The sequence below is a fragment of the Bos indicus genome, chromosome 12 (assembly GCF_029378745.1).
Source record: "Bos indicus isolate NIAB-ARS_2022 breed Sahiwal x Tharparkar chromosome 12, NIAB-ARS_B.indTharparkar_mat_pri_1.0, whole genome shotgun sequence".
Taxonomy (NCBI): Eukaryota; Metazoa; Chordata; class Mammalia; order Artiodactyla; family Bovidae; genus Bos; species Bos indicus.
Window position 1 is genome coordinate 85691567 of NC_091771.1, and position 21561 is coordinate 85713127.

At 44.0% G+C, this 21561-nt stretch overlaps 1 protein-coding gene across 2 annotated transcripts in view; it reads right to left on the reverse strand.

Annotated features, from left to right (window-relative positions):
• Positions 1 to 817: 817 nt before the first annotated feature.
• NALF1 (NALCN channel auxiliary factor 1) overlaps positions 818 to 21561 on the reverse strand; it is a 610520-nt gene continuing 589776 nt past the window's right edge. The window contains exons 3-4 of one of the 2 annotated variants that reach the window (XM_070800466.1): positions 4853 to 4898; positions 2859 to 2969 (exon numbers count right to left, since the gene is read on the reverse strand). In XM_070800466.1, the coding sequence (XP_070656567.1) occupies positions 4876 to 4898 (23 nt within the window). In that variant the 3' untranslated portion in view covers positions 2859 to 2969; positions 4853 to 4875. Of the gene's footprint in view, positions 2970 to 4852; positions 4899 to 21561 lie in introns of both variants that reach the window. The other variant, XM_019971696.2, reaches the window with a different exon arrangement.

The window sequence follows — 21561 nt, forward strand, 5'->3', positions numbered from 1 at the left end:
CAAACCAAAGCTAAAACAGGGGCAGGTGGAACCTTCCAGTCCCCTTCTATTGGACAAGAATCTCAACCATGCACACAAAGAGATTAGTATGAACAGAAAATGAAACCCTGTTGTCAAGGGATACTATGTGTCAGCATTTGGCTCAGTGTCTAGATGCATTAAGTTCTTGGCATCCCTGGAAGAGTGGGTGCAGCTTGCATCTGGGTTGTTGCGTCATCTTCCTGAAGGAGTGGAAATGCCTCTGGCAAGAACAGAAGCAGGAGGAACATTGAAGGAAGGGACAGCAGCGGGGTGGTATTTGCCGGGCAGAGGGAGGTGAAGGTCAGGGCACACTTTGCTCTGGTCATTTTCTTACGGTCATGAAGAGCTCAGTGGAAAAGGAGTTCAGCTGCTAAGTTCCTCCTCCTGAGTCCTCATCCATCCCTCCCCTTCCAGTAGTCACGGCTCTCTACCCCTTCTCATTGCACCCTCAACTCCACTGAAATCTATAATCTACCAAAATGGTGAGGCACTACCACAACTCTCTTCCCAAAGTGTCACAAAATGCAATGCAGCGTCTGTGTCCCCCAGCCACTCGCCACCCACTGTCCCCAGAAATAGCGCCATCGTTCCCATATGTTACAAATACTACGCCTGTGTGTGTGCACGTGTGAACGTGTGTTTGCATTTGCATAAAAAACAATTTTCAAAAAAGGAACGAAAACTGGAGAATTTTGCATTTTGGGTGGGTTTTTTTGTTGTTGTTGTATTTGCGCAGACCTTTTTAGGATTTTCAGTCTCAACAAAACACTATTAAAACAAAGAATCTAGTAAAATATTTGTGCATGTACTGCTAAACAATTCTAGCAATTTTATTAAGCAATACCTTTATTATTTTGAATATTCTTAACAGACTGGAACAAAACAGGTTTTTGTTTTTTTTTTATTCAAAACAAAATATGCATACTGTAACGCGTGTCGCAGAGTTAGGTATGATGCAGAGATTAAAGTTTTGTTTCAACGAAAACAAATGCCTGGGGGAATTTCATAGCTAGAAAGTTAAGAACTAAATTTTGTTCGCTAACAGGACCTGTTCCATGGTTTACCTTCGTCTCCCAGCTGTACAGCAGTCATCCCTGAATCGCAGTTCCCGAGTGTAGTTAGAGAATAGTAAGGAATGTGAAGTGGTTATTTTTTTAAAATTATTTGTTTTGTTTTAAAAACAGCCCTTATTAACTCTTCCTTTCACTGATTCTACAGTAAACTCATAAAAGCCTTGTTTGTTTGTTTGTTTTTAAGAAAGCAAATTCATAGACACTCAGCGGGTGAAATGTTCCCACAAAAAGGAAAAATACAAACAGAGCAATCCGAGTTCTCCTCTCGTCTTCAACTACCTGGAGCATGTGAGGGAGACAACGATTCTGCACTTGAATGAAGATGGCTACCCTATTTTTTGAAAAGAAGGTCTTTTCCATAATGCTGAATTGGATACACTTTATACCTGGAGGAATTAAAAACCCTGTGTAGGGGAATACTGGGGTGAAATGGTCTAGATTCTGTATGCAGTGGTGTCTACGCATATCTGCCAACTCCCCCGCAACAGAAAAGGAGGAAAAAGAAGTCTAGATTTGAGTCCTTGGATTCCTGTCCCCCTGACCATGGGCGGCACATGCTCGAGTATTCCTGCAACAGAACTGAAATTCTAATGAAAGCCCAGCCGCCTGCAGGCTTTCGTGGCGGGGGCGGGGAGGTCCCCACCTGCTCACACCCCCTACCCTGGGCGGCTGCCTCCAGCCACCTGACCAGCGAGGAAGGCCTGGGGCCCTTGGGATGAACCCAACGGAGTTCAAGGTAACATAAAGATGTGTTAACTGTTTGATGCCACCTGTTAAGGAGAGCACTTGTTTGTTCAGATAGAAGGGGGCCCCCCTTTCTGCAACAGCGGCTCAGAGGCCCAGCGGAGCAGGCGCTGTGCCCACCATGGCGGCGACAAGGACTGAAGCAAGCGGATGGCATCTGCTGGGGAGGGAGTCCCCGGGCGGGCAGGGTCGGGGACGTGGGTTCCTTAGGCAGGAGGGAGAGTTAGGGAGCTTTTTATTTTATTTATTTTTTCTTGTTTTCTTTTTTTTTTGTCTTTTTTTTCTTTTTTATGATTTTTTTGTGTGTTTGTGTGTGTGTTGTAGTTTTTTTTTGTTTTTTGTTTGTTTTTTTGGCTATACCGCAAGGTCATAGCTGTCATTCCGCTAATAGAAACAGACAGGACATGAGACAGAACTATCTGATGAACACACACAATGACTAGAAATATATATATATATAGAGAGAGAGAGACAGTGAAAAGACTTAGTTTACCTCTGAGAAACCATCCCCCAAAATAAAGCCTGTATTAACAAGTGCAAAAACAAAACAGATAAACTCAAGTCCAAAGGAAAGCAAAGAAAACCTCCAAACATTAAAACACAGTGTATAAAATGGTGTGAGAAATCGAAGTCACTTTCCAGCCTTTTAGTCCGTAAAAAGCTGTGCGTGTGTGTGTGTGTGTGTGTGTGGTGTGTGGTGTATGTATGTGTGTGTCTCCTGGTTTGGATTCAGGCCATCCAGGCCCTGCGCCAAGGGATGCACGCACAGGTCCGGTACCCAGGCGGGGATGTGCGCGGGCGGGTGGCCGGGGCTGCGAGGATGCTCCAGGGTGCGGAGTCCCTACTCCTCGCTGGCGGAGCGTTCGTCCAGCGTGTGGACGCCCCCGACGCCCAGGGCCGTGGCGTTGTGCGCCACCGAGGCCGTGAGGACCGTGTGGAGAAGCATCAGCACGAGAACGCACAGTCTAAGTCTGCTGGGGCCGAGCCTGGGCGCCGACGAGGCCGAGAGCGACGTCCGGGGGCAGGCGCCGCCTCTGTCCCCTGCCCCCTTGGAGGGGCTCTTGGGTTTTGCTTCTCTCCTGACGTCACAGCATTCTGGTTCATCATTGGTTAGAAAGGTTTCGTAGAGCCCTGGGTGGGGGATGAAGAGAGCGCAGGGTTAGCCGGAGGGGAAGGTGGGCAGAAAGGTGCTCAGAGCGGAGGGCAGTGGATGACCTTAATGTCTGATCCACCGCACCGTCAGAGCGAGTGTAGAGGAAAGTCGCGGCACTACGGTCTGGGTCAGAGGCCCATCGTGCTCCCAAACCAGCACTTTCAGCTTCCTCGCTGTTCTTTTTTTGGACTCTTGGTGGTCACCCCCTGAGAGTTCTGGCTTGTGATGGATATTCGGGGATGAAAGATTTCATTACATCCAAATCAGAATCCCACGTTCTGGATCCATGTGGTGCCACCAAAGACATTCAGCCACCATTATTTTTTTCTTTAATAGGACTGTGATTAATTAGTGCAATGCGTAAAGTGACACCACCTAGTTATACTTTAGAATATTTAGGATATTTCATTTAGGAAACAACCACCCAATTGTAATACCAGAGCTACAGGGACCATGTCAATAATCACTTCCTTTCCGGAACCTCACCATGGTTCACATCTCCCTTAATGGGCTTAACCATCTACACACCAAGTAGGTGACCCTTTTCCAAATACGTCTCTTATTCTTCCATTTGCTCTTATCGTATTGATGACTGCTTAAACTGAAGCCTTTTTTGTCTTCTGCCTGGACCTCTGCCCCATGCTTCTCCCTTTCCAATTCTCCAACACTGCTTTTCAGTAATTGTGGGTGTAACTCGACTCCCACTGTCTTATTTTCTCTCTTTTTTTTTTCCTTCCCTAGTCACAGAATCTCAATTGCTTTTATCTTTCCCCTTCTTCCTCTAAAAATACACACTGTTCTTACTTTTAAATTGACAGATGGATATTTTGGAAACTTTTCAGGGGTGAAAAAATAAAACAACTGGCTTTCTATAACCTCTCCAATCTCATTTCTTGTTACATCATATATAACATTTTTATGAGGTTACTTAAGCCATTTTGTATCTTTTTTTTTTTTTTTTCTACTTGACTAAAACATTTTATCACGAGAGTATGGTGTTTCTACATCAATTTTATTGTTACTCTTAAGCCTGAAAACCTTAAAAATGATGATGGATTAGCTGTAAGGATTGAATATGATTATGTATGTAAAGTGCTTGACTCACGACACAGCACAGAGAAATAACTTGAAAAAATCTGGCTACTCTGAATTGTAATCACTATTCTTAATGTTTCAGGCTTCCCTGGTGGCTCAGATAGTAAAGAATCCACCTGCCAAAGCAGGAGACCTGGGTTCCATCCCTAGGTCGGAAAGATCCCCCTGGTGAAGGGAATGGCTACCCACTCCAGTGTTCTTGCCTGGAGAATCTCATGGACAGAGGAGCCTGGAGGGCTACAGTCCATGTGGTCAAAAAGCATTGGACACGACTAAGCGACTAACATGCACAATAATGTCTCTCTGACTCTACTTAATTCATGAAATCTAGTCTCCTGTCTTCTCTTTCAGACTCACTGCTCAGGGCTCCAGACATCCTGAACTACTGGCAGTTCTCAGAACATGTAACACTTTCACCCAAATCTGTACCACACGGCCCAAGCTTCTTTCTGGAATTTTCTCCATCAATTTATAACTTTAATTTCTCTTTCAATAGAGCAATTACATTTTTTCTTTTAATCACAATTGCTCATTTTCATGTCAATTTCCTTATGTGTCACTGTACGAGCAAAAACTATACAGTATCAGCCTCACATTCCCAATATGTTGCAGAATGTCTGAATAAAATAGATACTTAATGAGATTTGTTACATGAATAAACTCAATATATATTTACTCAGTAAAAGAGTCTATTAAATAATATATTATACAATGCAACCTTCATTACTTAAACAAATGACCAAGGTATCCTTATAATGATGCTTACAATAGTCATTTCTTCTTAGGCATTCAAAGGTAAACTTCACCTTCGCCTAGGTAGAATATGGAAAAAAAAACTGAATTAATGAGGTCTGCAGCTCCGACATTTTTATTGTATGATATTTTCTGTTTTCAAATAAGATACCTCATTGAGACTAGTCATTTATTGAAGTATATGTTTTTCAAAATTATATTCTTCAAAGAAGAGTTTATAGTTAAGATTATAACAATAGAAATCTAAAGGGCATTTAGATTAACATTTTGGAATGTTAACAGTCAGAATACAGAATAGCTTTAACAATGTCATCCAAATAACAAGTTCTTCCCAAGTTGCTCAGAACCAGCTTGCTGATTTATACCTGAAGTCATTTCAGAAAAAAATAAGGTAATTCATTCAGGTCAGTACATGTACTCTTCTTGACTAAAAAATTAATACTCTTTCCCTTTTCCATTTGTTAAGAATTTTTATTCAGAGTTACGCATTCATATTAGTCATCAAATACTTCTATAAGATACTTTATTAAAAAGTTCATCCACCCTCCCATCTCAAATTCTTCCTCCTCAGAGGCAAATATTGCCCTTCTTTTCTTTCTTTCTGTACTAGCTCCATTTCTAGAAATAACCTACTTTATATTTTTCTTGATTTTTCTTTTTTTTTTTTATCACTATCTATAGATCTCCCCCTACCCAGGACACATGAGGATAAAACATTCATTCTGAGCCTTCTCCAGGCAAAAGTAACCCCCATTCCTCCATGGTGTAGCAAGTTTAATACGTATGTTCCTTTATTGCTGCTGCTGCTGCTAAGTCGATTCAGTTGTGTCCGACTCTGTGCAACCCCATAGACGGCAGCCCAGCAGGCTCCCCCGTCCCTGGGATTCTCCAGGCAAGAACACTGGAGTGGGTTGCCATTGCCTTCTCCAATGCATGAAAGTGAAAAGTGAAAGTGAAGTCACTCAGTCGTGTCTGACTCCTAGCGACCCCATGGACTGCAGCCTACCAGGCTCCTCCATCCATGGGATTTTCCAGGCAAGAGTACCAGAGTGGGTTGCCATTGCCTTCTCCATGTTCCTTTATTAGGATGCTGTAAAAACAAGTCTCAACTCAGATGTGCAATGAACTTTCATTTTCTGTTCTTATTCCAGTTTTTCCTAGAGATAACGATTATCTTAGAGTTTTCTACGTACTTACTAATTCAATACCCGTACTTTGCCAACTCTTGCCTATCAGCTTTATTTCCCTAAACTATCTCCTACAGTCTTTAACCATCCAGACTGGTTGCTTTTATGCCTAATGCACAGATTCCAGCCTGAAAACTCCAATGAACTTCCCTCTTGGCAGTGCTGGCAGCCTCTCTCCTTTCTCTTTTTCCATATTCCTCTTAGCTCATTTTGGTGGACCAGGCATCTAGTATTTTCATAAGGACAAATTCTAGAGTAAATTTCTGAGAAGCTGTATGCCTAAAATGCTTATCTCACATTTAACTGATCATTTGGCTGATCGTGGAATTCCAGGCTAGAAATTCTTACCCTTCAGATTTATTTGAGCATTACTCCCATAACTTCTCCCCACGTGGCTCAGTTGTAAAGAATCCGCCTGCCAATGCAGGAGACATAGGGAACCTAGCTTCGATCCCTGGGTCGGGAAGATCCCCTGGACGAGGAAATGGCAACCCACTGCAGTATTCTTGCCTGGAGAATCCCACGGATAGAGGAGCCTGACGGGCTACATTCCGTGAGGCTGCAAAGAGTCGGACACGACTGAGAGACTAATACCATATAATAATTTTATTGAGGTTGTCTCTTTTTAAAAATGCTGGCACTGTAATTTCCGAGAGCTCTTTTATATACACTCTGCATTTTTCCTAGGTGGCTGTTCTCGCTTCGCAGTTGCTTGTATCGCTTGAACTTATTCCTGTGCTTTTGCTTTGTCCTGTTTCATTTCCTCCCAGCGTGTGTTCTGTTTTCTCCGGGTTGCTTTTCTCTTCTTTGTTTGCCTCTTTTTTTTTTTTTTTTAACATGGGAAGTCCTGCTCATGTCTGTCACCCGGTCCAACAGTTTTTTCCAACCATCTCCAAAAAATAGGGTTCCCCTCCCACAAGGGAATATGCCAGCATTTTTCTCTGCCGAGGGAGCATGGGTTGCGAAGACGCCTCATAAACACACTTCCACCAGGTCCCCTTATGTCGTCCCCTCCTCCCAAGTGTTCCATGGTGTCCATTCCTGTGTCTGGGTGGAGACTTGTGGAGAAATCTGGTTGACTCCTTGCTTCCTCTCTGCTGCTTTAGCTTTCGTTTCCCCAGGCATCAGCAAATCCTTTCAAACAGGCACTGAACTTCTTTCTGGCTTCTACGAGGGCGTGGTGGTTGTCGCCCCATCCAGTCTTCTGCCCTTTTGGATTTCTGTCTGGTAACAGTGTCTTTCTCTCAGGTCTGCCTGGAAAGCTCTGCTGCACTCTTCCCTCCAGCCGTCTGCTCTGTCCCCGTGTCTGGTCACCCCTCCAGCCAGGACTGCTGCCTGCAGCTGGATCAAGCCTGTCTCGGGGTCTCCCTGGAAACTCCCCGAGCACAGGCCCTGGGCAGCCACCTCCAACAACCAGGGCACCTGTGAAAGCCACGCCAGCCTCGGATTTTTTTTTTTTTTTTTTCTATCTGCTGAATAACCTTCTTCTCTTACTCCCTCACAGGTGTGGTTCCGAGTTCCTCCTGCTCAACCACCTGGACCCAGATACTTCCTGGGAAAGCCAACTTAGAGCAACTGACTCTTCCTCCTCATTCAAAGGAGCCATAAGGACACATTACCAAATGAAGGAATTTTTCAAACAATAATCTCATTGCAGAAATGTGTAAGGGGATGAACAAAGGACAAAGGCAAATTTTCAGTTAACGAAATGTTGTTCTGATACATTTTGCTACAAACTCTTCTCTTTGCAATATCTATCTGACATGAATTATAACAACTATATTCTTGATCTTTTAATACTTTTCTCTGTACTGTGTTGTACACTGTAGAGTTTCACAGTGATTTGAAAGGACAGTTCAATTCACTTACACTCACTGTCAGACCTGTAGTGCGTGTTCTTGCCTTAATCATCATGTAACAACATTTGCAAACATTTAAAAGTGTTTCTTGACCATTTCCTTTGTTGCTTATCTAATCATTTGCAGTGTGGATTTACGCGCATATCTTCTAATTTGTTAAATATGTGCAATTATTAATTCTACTAGAACTTACCTTTTATTTAAAAAAATCACACATTTGGACACATTTGTCTGATTATCAGGATCAATGATGAGGAAGTTGTCAAAATTTTACTTCCTTCAATTTCTAATCCCTCATCGTTTTTGAGGCTATAATCAGATGTTTGAAACTTATTTATTATCAAATTACTAACATTTTGTATCTTCCCCTCAATGACTATTAATAATAATTGCCTATTGTTTTAAATGTACCTTACTCAGGGATTATTCAGGTGCATTTAAAAGAAACTTACTAAGAGCTAATACAGGCAACAAAACCAAACCAAACCAAGTACAGTTAATGGGAAGAATATGACAAAAATTCAAGGCTATTCCATAGTCAAAACTATGGGTTTTCTAGTAGTCATGTATGAATGGGATGTAAGAGTTGGACCATAAAGAAGGCTGAGCACTGAAGAATTGATGCTTTTGAACTGTGGTGTTGGAGAAGACCTTTGAGAGTCCCTTGGACAGCAAGGAGATCAAACCAATCAACTTTAAAGGAAATCAACCCTGAAAATTCACTGGAAGGACTAATGCTGAAACACCAATACTTTGGCCACCTGATGCGAAGGGCCAACTCATTGGAAAAGATCCCGATGCTGTGAAAGATTGGGGGCGGGAGGAGAAGTAGGTGACAGAGGATGAGATGCTTAGATAACATCACTGACTCAATGGACATGAGTTTGGGCAAACTCCAGGAGATGGTGAAGGACAGGGAAGCTTGGCATGTTGCAGTCAGTCCATGGGGTTGCAAAGAGTCGGACACGACTGAGCTAATGAAAAACAACAACAGCCTTTCTTCATTTCATCTTGTTTTCCGTCCCTTTCTGTCCAAGCTGGCCATGTTTCTGCTAATATAAAATTCTCACTGACTTTGTGAGATTTCATGTCACAAGGTTCACCCCATTAGACAAGAAGCTCCCCCACAAGCCTTTCCTAGATAGTCCCTCCTATACTTTTGGCTGCTCCTCAAAGGGCTGAGGGGAATCTGAGTCACACCTAATCGCTTCGAAAGCCTTTTGTGTAACTTAATGCTCTGACCTTCCAAACTTCCCGAGGTTGTAGAATGGTTGTACAGACACAACCTCAGGATTTTTGTTTTGTTTTCTCTAGGGCATGATTTCCCAAGAGCAATTTTTTTTTCTTTTAAATCTTTTGCCATCTCGGTAGACTGAGATTTTCCCAAATCATCAAATCCTGGTTTCCTGATTGTTGTATGTCTCTCCTTTTGCATTTTGTTATAAGTAGCAAGAAAAAACCAGGTCACACCTTAAACATTTGCTTGGAAATCTCAGCTATGGAGCCAACATCCTCACTTAGCCTTTCCAGCTAACTGCAGATACAATTTTGCTAACCTTTCTTTCTTTTAAAATCCATTTATGTATTTTTGGCCACGTTGGGCCTTAGTTTCTGTGTAGGGTTTCACTAGTCGCGGCTCCTGTGTGTAGCTGCCCTGTGGCATGTGGGATCTTATTTCCCTGACCAGGGATCGAACCTGTATCCTCTACCTTGGAAGGCTGATTTTTAATCACTGGACAACCAGAGAAGTCCCCTCTGCTAAGCTTTTTGATACCACTGAAGATGTTTCCAATTTCCATAAACACTTTCCTCATTCCCTTCTGAGGCCTCCCTGGCAGGTTTGAATGACCATATTCCTACTAACATCCTTTTGAAGGCAATCTGGGCTTTCTCTATCATGCTTCTCAGAATTTTTCTAACTTATTCCACTGCCTGGTTCCAAATGCATCTCTGCATTTCTAGTCAATCCTAAAGGAAATCAACCCTGAATATTCAGTGGAAGGATTGATGCTGAAGCTGAAGCTCCAATACTTTGGCCACCTGATGTGAAGAATAAACTCATTAGAAAAGACCCTGATGCTGGGAAAGACTGAGGGCAGGAGGAGAAGGGAGCAACAGAGGATGAGATGGTTGGATGGCATCACCAACTCGATGGACATGAGTTTGAGCAAACTCTGGGAGATAGCAAAGTACAGGGAAGTCTGGAGTGCTACAGTCCAAGGGGTCACAGAGAATCAGATGCAACTTAGCAACTAAACAGCAAAGGCATTTGTTATAGCTGCACTCCACTTCTATGTGCTGGAATCCCTATTAATTTTCCATTTATTGCTGCTATAAAAAGCTGTCACAGACATCAGAGTGGCTTAAAATGGCATCCAGATATAGCCTCACAGCTCAATATGTTGGAGCCTGGAACCAGCCCAGGCTCCAACCTATTGAGCTGTGAGCTAACACCTGGATGCCATTTTAACCCAGGATGATGTTGGTGACAATATCTTATGAGGCTGAAATCAAGTTGTTGGCCATGATTCTCCAAACTACGTCAGGAGGCTGGCAGAATTCAGTTTCAAGTGGCTGTAACGCTGAACTCTGTCCTACCTTGCTGGTTGCTGCCTGGAGACTCTTGAGCATCCAGACACCTCCTGGGTCCATGGCTCACGAGCCCCTTTCTCCGTCTTGAAATCTAACAACAGTGGATTGAGTCCTTCCCATGCTGTCCATCTCTGTGATCTCTCCTTCGGCTTCATCTTTCTGGCTGACACTTCTGTATCCTGTGATTACGCTGGGTGGGCCTAGATAACCCAGGACGGTCTCTCTAGTTTAAGGTCAGCTGATTGGCCACCTTAATGCCATGTGAAAAGTCCTTTCTGCCATGTAATGTGCCATATTCATGGGCTTATCAGGAAAGACCACAGGGGCTAAAATCTTGGCTACGACACAGACGTTAATATCCTTCTCATTTCACTGTGGGTTTGGATGCCTTGTGACATGTCTTTGGATATTTCATATATTTGTTGTTTTCTTTTTTTTTTTTTTGAATTGGAATTTGATGTATCACTTTTTATTTAATTTTTTTTGTAAATTAATTTATTTAATTGGAGACTAATTACTTTACAATATTGTGGTGGTTTTTGCCATACACTGACACGAATCAGCCATGGGTGTACGTGTGTTCCCCATCTTGAACCTCCCTCCCACCTCCCTCCCCATCCCATCCCTCAGGGTCATCCCAGTGCACAGGTCCTGAGCGCCCTGTCTCATGCATCAAACCTGGACTGGTTGTTTTCTAAAATTTCAAGAAATTATATCTCCACATGGCTTCTTTGCAGCTTCTCCTGCTAGGGCTCTTGCAATCTAACCATGGTTTTCTTCCACACTGGAGAAATCCCTTCTAGCATGGCTTGGATTATAAATTCCTTTCCCCACTTCCGCCTTCATGCCATTTTGTTGTTTCATTCTGTTTTATCCACATGGGGTGGACTCTGCTCCTTCCCTGCAATGCTTTTTCCTCTTGTCACCTTCAGCTGTCATGTCTCTCCTGGAGGCAGGACCGTCTTCAGGGTGAGTGAACGGACATGAAATGGGCAAATGTCAGCTCCCTTCCCGACACCCCACAAGTCCTTAGTAGGAAGGCTTCCTCAAACCCGTCCAGGAAGCTCATTCAGTGTCTAGAGAGTGGATCCTGGCTTTTGTGGGCAGACGCCCCGCTGCACAGGCAGGACTGGGGAGAATATGTTGGCTCAGACGTCAGCTCAGGGCCTTTAACCCATCACCGAGCTCCTTCTCCTTCTGTTCTGCTCTCTCTCTGTCCCCAGAGCAGCTCGTGGTCGTCACAGGGTCCCAGTGGCAGAATGGTCCCCGCATGGGCTGCAGTCTGCTCTCAGAGCCTGCTCTGCCGGCCCACACGGTTCTGTGTTCCCCAGAGGCCTGCACCTGCCTTTGCCCTCCTGTACATTTTTAAAAACAGTCTCTGTTTTAGCCATGTCCCACTTCCTAGGTTTTATAGCTTCCATGAATGTATCCCTGTTTGTAGTTTTAACTTCAACTTCAATAAGAGTCAGAGGTAGGTGGAAAGTAAAAGTCTGGCTTCAGCTTGCCACCTTGAATGGGAAGTCATGCCCAAACTCAAATGCAGTGGTCTGCTCACTACCAAGACTACTTTTTGGAGGGCTTCCCAGCAGCGCTTGTGGTAAAGAACCCGCCGGCCAATGAAGGAGATGTAAGAGACGCAGATTCAGTCTTTGAGTTGGGAAGATCCCCTGGAGAAGCGAATGGCAACCCATTACACTATTCTTGCCTGGAGAAGCCCATGGACAGAGGAGCCTGGAGGGTTACAGTTCATGGAGTCACAAAGAGTGGGACACGACTAAAGGGACTCAGCACAAGACCACTTTTTACTACACATAAATCCTTAGCATTTCAAAAGACAGTTTCTGAAATTAGTGTTTCACCTTTAATATCTTTTTGTTTTATGTTTGTTACAACAGTGGTTTCACATGTATATAACCTAGTATTTATTTAGAAATAACATACAAAAAATATATAATTGCACCAGTATCCAAATTGTATCCACTTTTTAAAAAAAGGTAAAAATAAAATAAGTGACCTGAAAAGATCTTGCTAAATTTCGGCAATTATTTTATCATTGGACTGGTAAAACAATATAAAATGAGAAGTCACTCTCAGAAATCTGGAAAAAAATTTCCAAATCATAGTGACCATCTGCAGAAAGAATAAGACTTCAGTTCAGTCACTCAGTCATGTCCGACTCTTTTCGACCCCATGAACCACAGCACGCCAGGCCTCCCTGACCATCACCAATTCCCAGAGTTCACTCAGACTCATGTCCATCAAGTCGGTGATGCCATCCAGCCATCTCATCCTTGGTCATCCCCTCCTCCTCCTGCCCCTAATCCCTCCCAGCAGTAGAGTCTATTCCAATGAGTCAACTCTTCGCATGAGGTGGCCAAAGTACTAGAGTTTCAGCTTTAGCATCATTCCTTCCAAAGGAATCCCAGGGCTGATCTCCTTTAGAATGGACTGGTTGGATCTCCCTGCAGTCCAAGGGACTCTCAAGAGTCTTCTCCAACACCACAGTTCAAAAGCATAAATTCTTCGGTACTCAGCTTTCTTCACAGTCCAACTCTCACATCAGCACATGACCACTGGAAATACCATAGCCTTGACTAGATGGACCTTTGTTGGCAAAGTAATATCTCTGCTTTTCAATATACTATCTAGGTTGGTCAAACTTTCCTTCCAAGGAGTAAGCGTCTTTTAATTTCATGGCTGCAGTCACCATCTGCAGTGATTTTGGAGCCCAAATAAAGTCTGACACTGTTTCCACTGTTTCCCCATCTATTTCCCATGAAGTGATGGGACCAGATGCCATGATCTTCGTTTTCTGAATAAGACTTAGGAGCATCTATATATTTATAATCTTTACTGTATCTTTTCAAGGCAAGGGCCAATCGTAAGTAATTAAAGTATGCTGTTCTTGTTGTTTAGTTGCTCAGTCGTGTCCAACTCTTTAGGACCCCATGGACTGTAGCCCACCGGGCTCCTCTGTCCATGGGATTCTCCAGGCAAGAATACTGGAATGGGTTGCCATTCCCTTCTCTAGGGGATCTTCCCGACTCAGAGACTGAACCCACATCTCCTGCATTGGCTGGTGGATTCTTTACTGCTGAGCCATCAGGTAAGCCCCCAATTAAAGTATATATTTGAAATTGATTAGTTTTATTTTTGAAAGGAGTAGTGGCAAATGTGTCAGACCCATATGATAAGTTTTAAGGCTAATATCACTTTTAGCTCTAACTACTCCATCTCTACTATGAACACCTAGCAATCCACTTATCTCCTGGAGAACAGTAAGTATTTGTTTAATGAAGGAGAGAAACCAAAGGATCATGCATTAACACCGTTGAGCTGTAAGAGATCATTTCAGTGGATTGAATACATTAGCACATGTATATAACCAACAAAGGTCATCTAGTGAGAGTTGGATTATAAAGAAAACTGAGCACCAAAGAATTGATGCTTTTGAACTGTGGTGTTGGAGAAGACTCTTGAGAGTCCCTTGGACTGCAAGGAGATCCAACCAATCTGTCCTAAAGGAAATCAGTCCTGAATATTCACTGGAAAGGCTGAAGCTGAAACTCCAATACTTTGGCCACCTGATGAGAAGAACTGACTCATTGGAAAAGACCTTGATGCTGGGAAAGATTGAAGGTGGGAGAAGGGGACAACAGAGTATGAGATGGTTGGATGGCATCACTGACGTGATGGATGTGAGTTTAAGTAGGCTCCAGGAGTTGGTGATGGACAGGGAGGCCTGGCGTGCTGCAATCCACGGGGTCACAAAGAGTTGGATACGACTGAACGACTGAACTGAACTGAGCTGATAACCCAATAGTAAAACATCAGTACACATATCAGGAATCAGGAAGAAAAGGGATGTAGAGTCTGAAGTACTGGCCACACAAGTGCCTGCCTGTGTAAAGGTCATTCAGAGAGAATAGCTAAGTGCATGCTAGACAGAAGACAGATTGCTCTCAAAACTGAAAATTGCACTGAATGGAGATCAAAGGCCCACACTAAAATGGCGGAGAAGTCCTACAAAGAACTCATTCATTTCCTAAGATCATAAGACCATAAGCTAAATTTAGGGATAAATTAGAAATGTCTTAAAGCTCAACAGAGAACTTCCTCAACAAAGGGTCCTAAATTTTTCTAGGATTTCACTAAAAGAACAAAGACTGTTTTCTGCAGCCTCAACAGAAGTAACATACAGCTGATAAATATCACGTTACATTGTTATTGCCCTAAAATGGTTACAGTGATATTTTTAGTTATGAAAAATTTATTCTAAGTAAATAAAGAGGAAAAATGTATTGGATGAAGAACATATTTGCTCACCAAATACATCATTTAATTTTCCACTGCATCCTTGATGATTCCTTTTAGAGTGGCTGAAGAATTGATGCTTTTGAACTGTGGTGTTGGAGAAGACTCTTGAGAGTCCTTTGGACTGCAAGGAGATCCAACCAGTCCATTCTGAAGGAGATCAGCCGTGGGATTTCTTTGGAGGGAATGATGCTGAAGCTGAAGCTCCAGTACTTTGGCCACCTCATGCGAAGAGTTGACTCATTGGAAAAGACTCTGATGCTGGGAGGGATTGGGGGCAGGAGGAGAAGGGGATGACAGGATGAGATGGCTGGATGGCATCACTGACTTGATGGACGTGAGTCTGAGTGAACTCCGGGAGTTAGTGATGGACGGGGAGGCCTGGCGTGCTGCGATTCATGGGGTCACAAAGAGTCAGACACGACTGAGCGACTGAACTGAACTGAACTGATGTAGACTTCACTGGAAGGGGTGAAGGAGAGCCATGTGGGCTCCTGGAAGAGCAGCCCACACCCTAGACTGCAGCTGTCTTCAACTGTGCAAACCATCAGAGCCAGGGGCTGCTGGTGGGACAGAAAGACCTGTGTTCTTCTTCCTGTTCCAAGTACCAGGGGCTTCCCTGGTGGCTCAGTTGGTAAAGAATCCAATTGTGATGCAGGAGACACAGGTTCAAGTACTGGCTCAGGAAGATCCCCTGGAGGGGGAAATGGCAATCCACTCCTGTGTTCTTGCCTGGAGAGTTCCATGAACAGAGGAGCCTGGTATGGGCTACAGTCCATGAAGTCATGAGAGTCAGACTGAGCAACTGAACCACCACCGCCAGCACCAGGGACCTGAAACAAGTGTGGCTGGTCAAAGCCACCCGAGGGAAGGAATAGAATCTTGACTTATTCTTATTCTTCTAATTCTTAGTCTTTTCATCTTGACTCCTCTTCCACCCCCATGATCTAGCTATGGTTTCAAGGTGCCTTCATTTTTCTGCTTGGGTTGCCCTTACAGATGGGATGGCTGTGTATGGGATTTCATGAAGTGCATTTCCAGAATTCAGAGAAACTCGTTTACCTGTGTCACGTGAGTCTAGGAGGAGATGAAGAAAGTGGATCTCTCCTAGATGTTTGATCCCCTGGAGAAGGAAATGGCAACCCACTCCAGTATTCTCGCCTGGAGAATTCCAGGAACAGAGGAGCCTGGTGGGCTACAGTCTATCGGGTCGCAAAGATTCGGACATGACTGAACGACTAAGGGCAGCATTGTTACCCAGGAAGAAAACTGCATGGTCCTGGTTAAGGAAATCACCCATTATGTTGCATTTCTACTCATTTTCGCTACTTTTCCCTGTGAAGTGACACGGTGGAGCTCACATACTGTAAATCAGCGTCATGTTTGGTAGATTACTCAGTCCTTTTTAATTTGGAAATCCTTAGTAACTGTGACTCTGCAAAGGAAATAGCCATAAAAACAGGAAACGACATTAAAAAAAAAAAAAGCCGACGGCTGTGGAATCTCAAACAGTGACTGGTAATTGAAGAGACAGTTTTGCTAATGCTTTGATCCATCCACGAATGTGTTTAGAGTACCAACAATATTTCCTGCTTTTCTTTCCAAAAAAGAAAAACAGACTTTCTGTGTAATCAGAGAACATGCTCAAACCATCCCAACGTGTGTGTGCTCCCCTGCCTACACACACAAACACACAACACACACACACACACACACGTTGATGGCTTCAAGACATCAAAACACCTCGTAAATAGACCCTGACTTCAAATATGTGCTTTCTTTTCAATGAGGTAGGGGGAAATTATTTTCTTAATGTGATCACCAGTTTTTGAAGCATTAAATGTGAACAAAAATAGTTCTGATTTTCATCAAAATGTTTTTACTCAAAACAAATGCCAAAACTTAGTTTGTCATACTAAGACATTAATGAAAAGCTAACATTCTAGAATTCTTAGTGGATGAAGTAAGAAAATTAGTTTCAATATGTGAGAGTCAATATTAAATTTAACAAAAGAATTTAACTAGAATGATTATCTTTATTTGTCAGGTGTGAACTGAATTGACTTCCAATAGTTTTGACATTCGAAGCAGCACAGCAATTTTTTAAAAAAGGAATTACAAAAATATTGGAAAGAATGAGACTGATGGCAGGAAGGTGGGTGTTTGGGGAATGAGCTATAGGTCCATTTAAAGAGGATATGGCTCATTAGAAGGCAGACTTCCATAAAAAATAAAATCATATCTTAGAGTCACACATATTTTCCACAGACAGATTCTGACATGTCATTTGACTAAGGATGGTATCAGGTATGTTGTTGTTGAGTCTGTACGTCATGTCTGACTCTTTGTGACCCCAAGGATTGCAGCACGCCAGGCTTCCCTGTCCTTCACTATCTCCTTGAGTTTGCTCAAACTCATGTCCATTGAGTCAGCGATGCCATCCAACCATCTCATCCTCTGTCGACCCCTTCTTCTCCTGCCTTCAATCTTTCCCAGCATCAGGGGCTTTTCCAATGAGTCGGCTCTTTGCATCAGGTGGCCAAGGTACTGGAGCTTCAGCTTCAGTCCTTCCAATAAATATTCAGGGTTGATTTCCTCTAGGACTGACTGGTTTGATCTCTTGCTGTCCAAAGGTATCAGGTGTATTAGTTGCTTGTTCTCCCAGTTACAGGGTCAGGTGGAGCAGCATGGTTTGGTTGATTCTGTCCAGTGGCACTTGGGTTATCTCTCTGTCATGCTTCCCAGCTGTTGCTCCCTGAGGTTTGGTATCTGACAACGATCGCTAATTAGTCAAGAAGTGCGAAGTGACAGAGATAAAACCCCCGAGCATTAGTCTTTTTTGGGGTGTGGGTGGGGGGACAACAGGACCTAACACTCAGTTATGGATCTTCTGTGAGAGACACAGAGTAGCTGTTCTTTGAGAACAACAAAGGCCTGTGCTCTGGTTTCTGTTGCTTACATTTAAAAATATATCTCGAAAGGTGTGTGTGTGTGTGTGTGTGTGCCCAGTAGTATTCCAACTCTTTGTGACCCCATAAACTGCAGCCTGCCAGGCTCCTCTGTCCTTGGGATTCTCCAGGCAAGAACACTGGAGTGGGTTTGCCATTTCCTCTTCCAGGGGATCTTCCCCACCCAGGGACTGAGCCTGTGACTCTCTGTCTCCTGCACTGGAAGGCGGGTTCTTTACCACCAGTGCCACCTGGGAAGCCCGTAGAGAAGTATATATAATATAAAATATGTAATTATATATATATATATATATAAGTATATATATACAAATATATAGAAGTATATATATGTTATACATATAGTAAACTGGGAAAGTATTAAGCTGAGAAGATATGAAGAACGATAAAAATGAGTTTTGAAGTATGTGTCGCGCAGAGGCAATACAGCGTAACCTCATGCGCTAAAAAGCAGACTCCTTGGGCCTCTTCTTTTCCACAAGAAAACAGAGACGCAGGAAAAGGAAACTATGCATGAGTCCTGGCAGACAGAAAGGGAAGAAGGGAGGGGAGGAAGGAAGAAGGGGTTATGTATTCAATTAAGAATTAGACAGATATTAAGAGGAGATATAAAAGAGGAAAAAAGGACCACGCATGTAAGGAGAAGATCATGGCTGAGGGAAGGCTGGCCACTCCGGATACAAAGTGAAGTTCTGCTGAGCGGGAAGGAAACCTGCGCTGCCCGGAGCCAGGTGCCTGCGCTCGTTCGGAAGGCTTTAGGGGGAACCTGGGAGAAGACTTGCTTCCTCTGTTCTTCGGTGGTCTTTTCTGCTCGGTTCAACTGCTGAGTGGTCATGTTGGATGCATATGGCTGAGGGAAGCCCCTGCCTGCTTCCTCACTGCTCAGACCTTTCTAGGTGACCCCTGGATCCATGAACAGTCGGGACCTCAGTCCTCCTTACAGTCTGAGAGAGTCAGTTCCTAAGCAGGTTGATAGGGAGTCTAGGGGTCCCCAAGGAGAGAGGGGTCTGGAATTCTCAAGGAGGAAGAAAGGACAAACTTTTTTTTCTTTCTCCACATTCCTTAGGATTATATAACACTAATATATCCTGCCTAAGGACAGTCTTTGGATTCAACCTTCTGTTATCTTAAAATGTAAATTATGGGAGTAGACCTGGTCTTTACAAGGATGTATCTTGCCTAAGGACAGTGTTATCTTAAAATGTAAATTATGGGAGTAGGTCTGATGAGGTCTTTACAACCTCCAGACATTCTTTGGATTATATAACCTCATTGTTAACACTAGCAAGCGGGTACTCTTTCTACCCACCTCTGATGCCTATGTCAGAAGCTTTCTCTATCTCCTTTATACTTTAATAAAACTTTATTACACAAAAGCTCTGAGCGATCAAGCCTCGTCTCTGGCCCCGGATTGAATTCTTCTCCTCTGGGGGCCAAGAATCCCGGTGTATTCGAGTGATTCAACAACAACCTTTCAAGTCCAGACCCAAGCGTCCATACAGCCAGCACGAAACCTGCCCTCAAGAGCTCGTCGACAGCTCATGTCCTTCCAGCTCTAAACCTCCATCGGACTCCACATACGGAGTTCCCCTAATTACACGTTCACGATTGGTTCTTTTGTGCTAACTGATGGGCTCGTGATTTTTTAATACATTTCACGCTTTTCCTGATGCTCCACGTGTTTTAAGTATTCCGTCTTTGAGGAAAGAATAACAGAAAAGGACAGCAATACAAGCCATTCTTTTTGTCAGGGTTGAGACTGGGAGTTTGAAAGCTGTCCACAAACCTCATAAAACTGTCATAGAAAAAAATGTGCCCGCATTTCCTCCCTACACCACAAGAGTGGGCTGGAAATGATGAGAACACACACATTTCCAAAAGGAAGGCAGTTTATCTGGAGATAGAACGTTTATCTACCTAGATGTTGCCTCCTTTTCATCAGGATTTCTTTTTTAGAGCAGTTTGAGGTCAGCAGCAATGTTGAGCAGAGAGTAGAGAGATTTGATTTTCCAAACTGAAAAGTCGCTAACTGTAGTTTCCTGAGATGAAAGGTTTGCAGATTCAGGTGTAAAATCTTCTGATTAGGAAGCCTTGAAAAACGTGGACACGGCATACACAACAGCTTCGCAAACTGCATGTGGTGGTTTTAAATTCCTTCGAAGGGAGACTCATGAAATCGATGAAAATAATTTTCTCGTATAATTAAAACCAAGCCGTATTGGTTAATACTCTTTCTTCCTCGTCATTACTCTCTCTGCATAATTATTAGCCTCCAAATCCTCTTGGCTGAGTTCTCTCCTTGCCTAGATAATTCCTTTTTATTGCTTCTTCTGTAATCCCCCAGAACTTCTGAAGTGCACAGAATCTGTCTCCATGGAAGGGTGAGGCCTTATTCTGTTCTTGAACAAACAATGCTGAATGTGTTTGTTCTAGTCCCAAACTGCCAGGCGTCACGCAGAGCCGCCGGGACAAGGTGCTGGGCGGCTTACACGTTAGGACTTGACGGCCTCACAGCTTTGGAGGCGGGTGGTGGAGACCAGGGGGTAGGCTGGGGTGCAGGTGGTGGCTTTCCCTGCATCCGTCCACACCGTGTTCCCTCCACGTGTGCTGCGGGTCTGAAGGGCCCCGTTGGACAAGGACACTGCTGTGAGATGAGTTGAGGTGTTAGAGCCCTAAATTTCAGCTCCTCCGAATGTGACCATATTTAGAGAGGCCCTTGAAAGCGATGATTCTGCTAGAAGGAGCTCTTTGGAGTGGGCCCGAGTCCAGGGTAGCTCCTATGAAAAGAGGAAGCTTGGACACGCAGGAAGCCCTGGGTGTGCACACATGGAAAGAGTGTGTGAAGGCCCTGGGAGAGAGGCCTCTGGAGAAACGGAGCCTGCCAGCACCTTGACCTGGACGCCTGGTCTCTGGGACTGAGGGATGACACCTTCTGTTGGTTAAACCTCCATCTGTGGCATCTTGTTATGGCAGTCCAAGCAAGTTAACATGCCTGCTGGTCAGCCCTGGGTTAGGGCCCATTCTGATGACCTCGTTTTAACCTGATTACGTGTGTGTGTGTGTGTGTGTGTGTGTGTGTGTGTGTGTGTGTTAGTCACTCAGTCGTGTCTGATGGCTCCTCTATCCACGGGATTGTCCAGGCAAGAATACTGGAGTGGGTTGCCATGCCCTCCCCTGGGGGATCGTCCCAACCCACAGATCAAACCCAGGTCTGCACTGCAGTTACTTTCTCTACTGTCTGAGCCACCAGCCACCTGATTGCATCCATAAAGACCCTATTTTCATATAAAGTCACATTCTGAGAAACTAGGGGAAGGGGGTTGAGACTTGAATTGAGGGACAGCAGGCAATGTAACCTTGACGCTCAGTTTGAGGGGCATTTAAAATGTAAATTCCACCAGGGAGCTGTCACACTGTCCATCAGGCGTAGAGTCCTCGTCTCCCAGGTGAGTGAGCAACGTGTGTGATTCGTCTGAATGACACTGAACCTGAGTCTTCACTTTGCCTGTTACAGGAGGGTCACCGTGAGGGACAGAATGGCTTTTTGGGGAAATGCTGATGTTCTTTTCTGACTCCAATGGAGGGATGCTTTGTGGAAGCGCACCTGCTTGTCAGCCCCCTTCCTGAAGCCTCGGTAATATCGCCAGCGACAGATGCAGACGGGAGGAGCCTGGTGGCTGCACAGGACACCCACCCCGAGGCCTTCCTGGGCTGCCCCTCCTTGAACGGACTATCTGTGCTCACAGCAGGGACTATCACAGATGCCCTCCATTAATTAATTCATTCACTATTTGTTCACTGAGC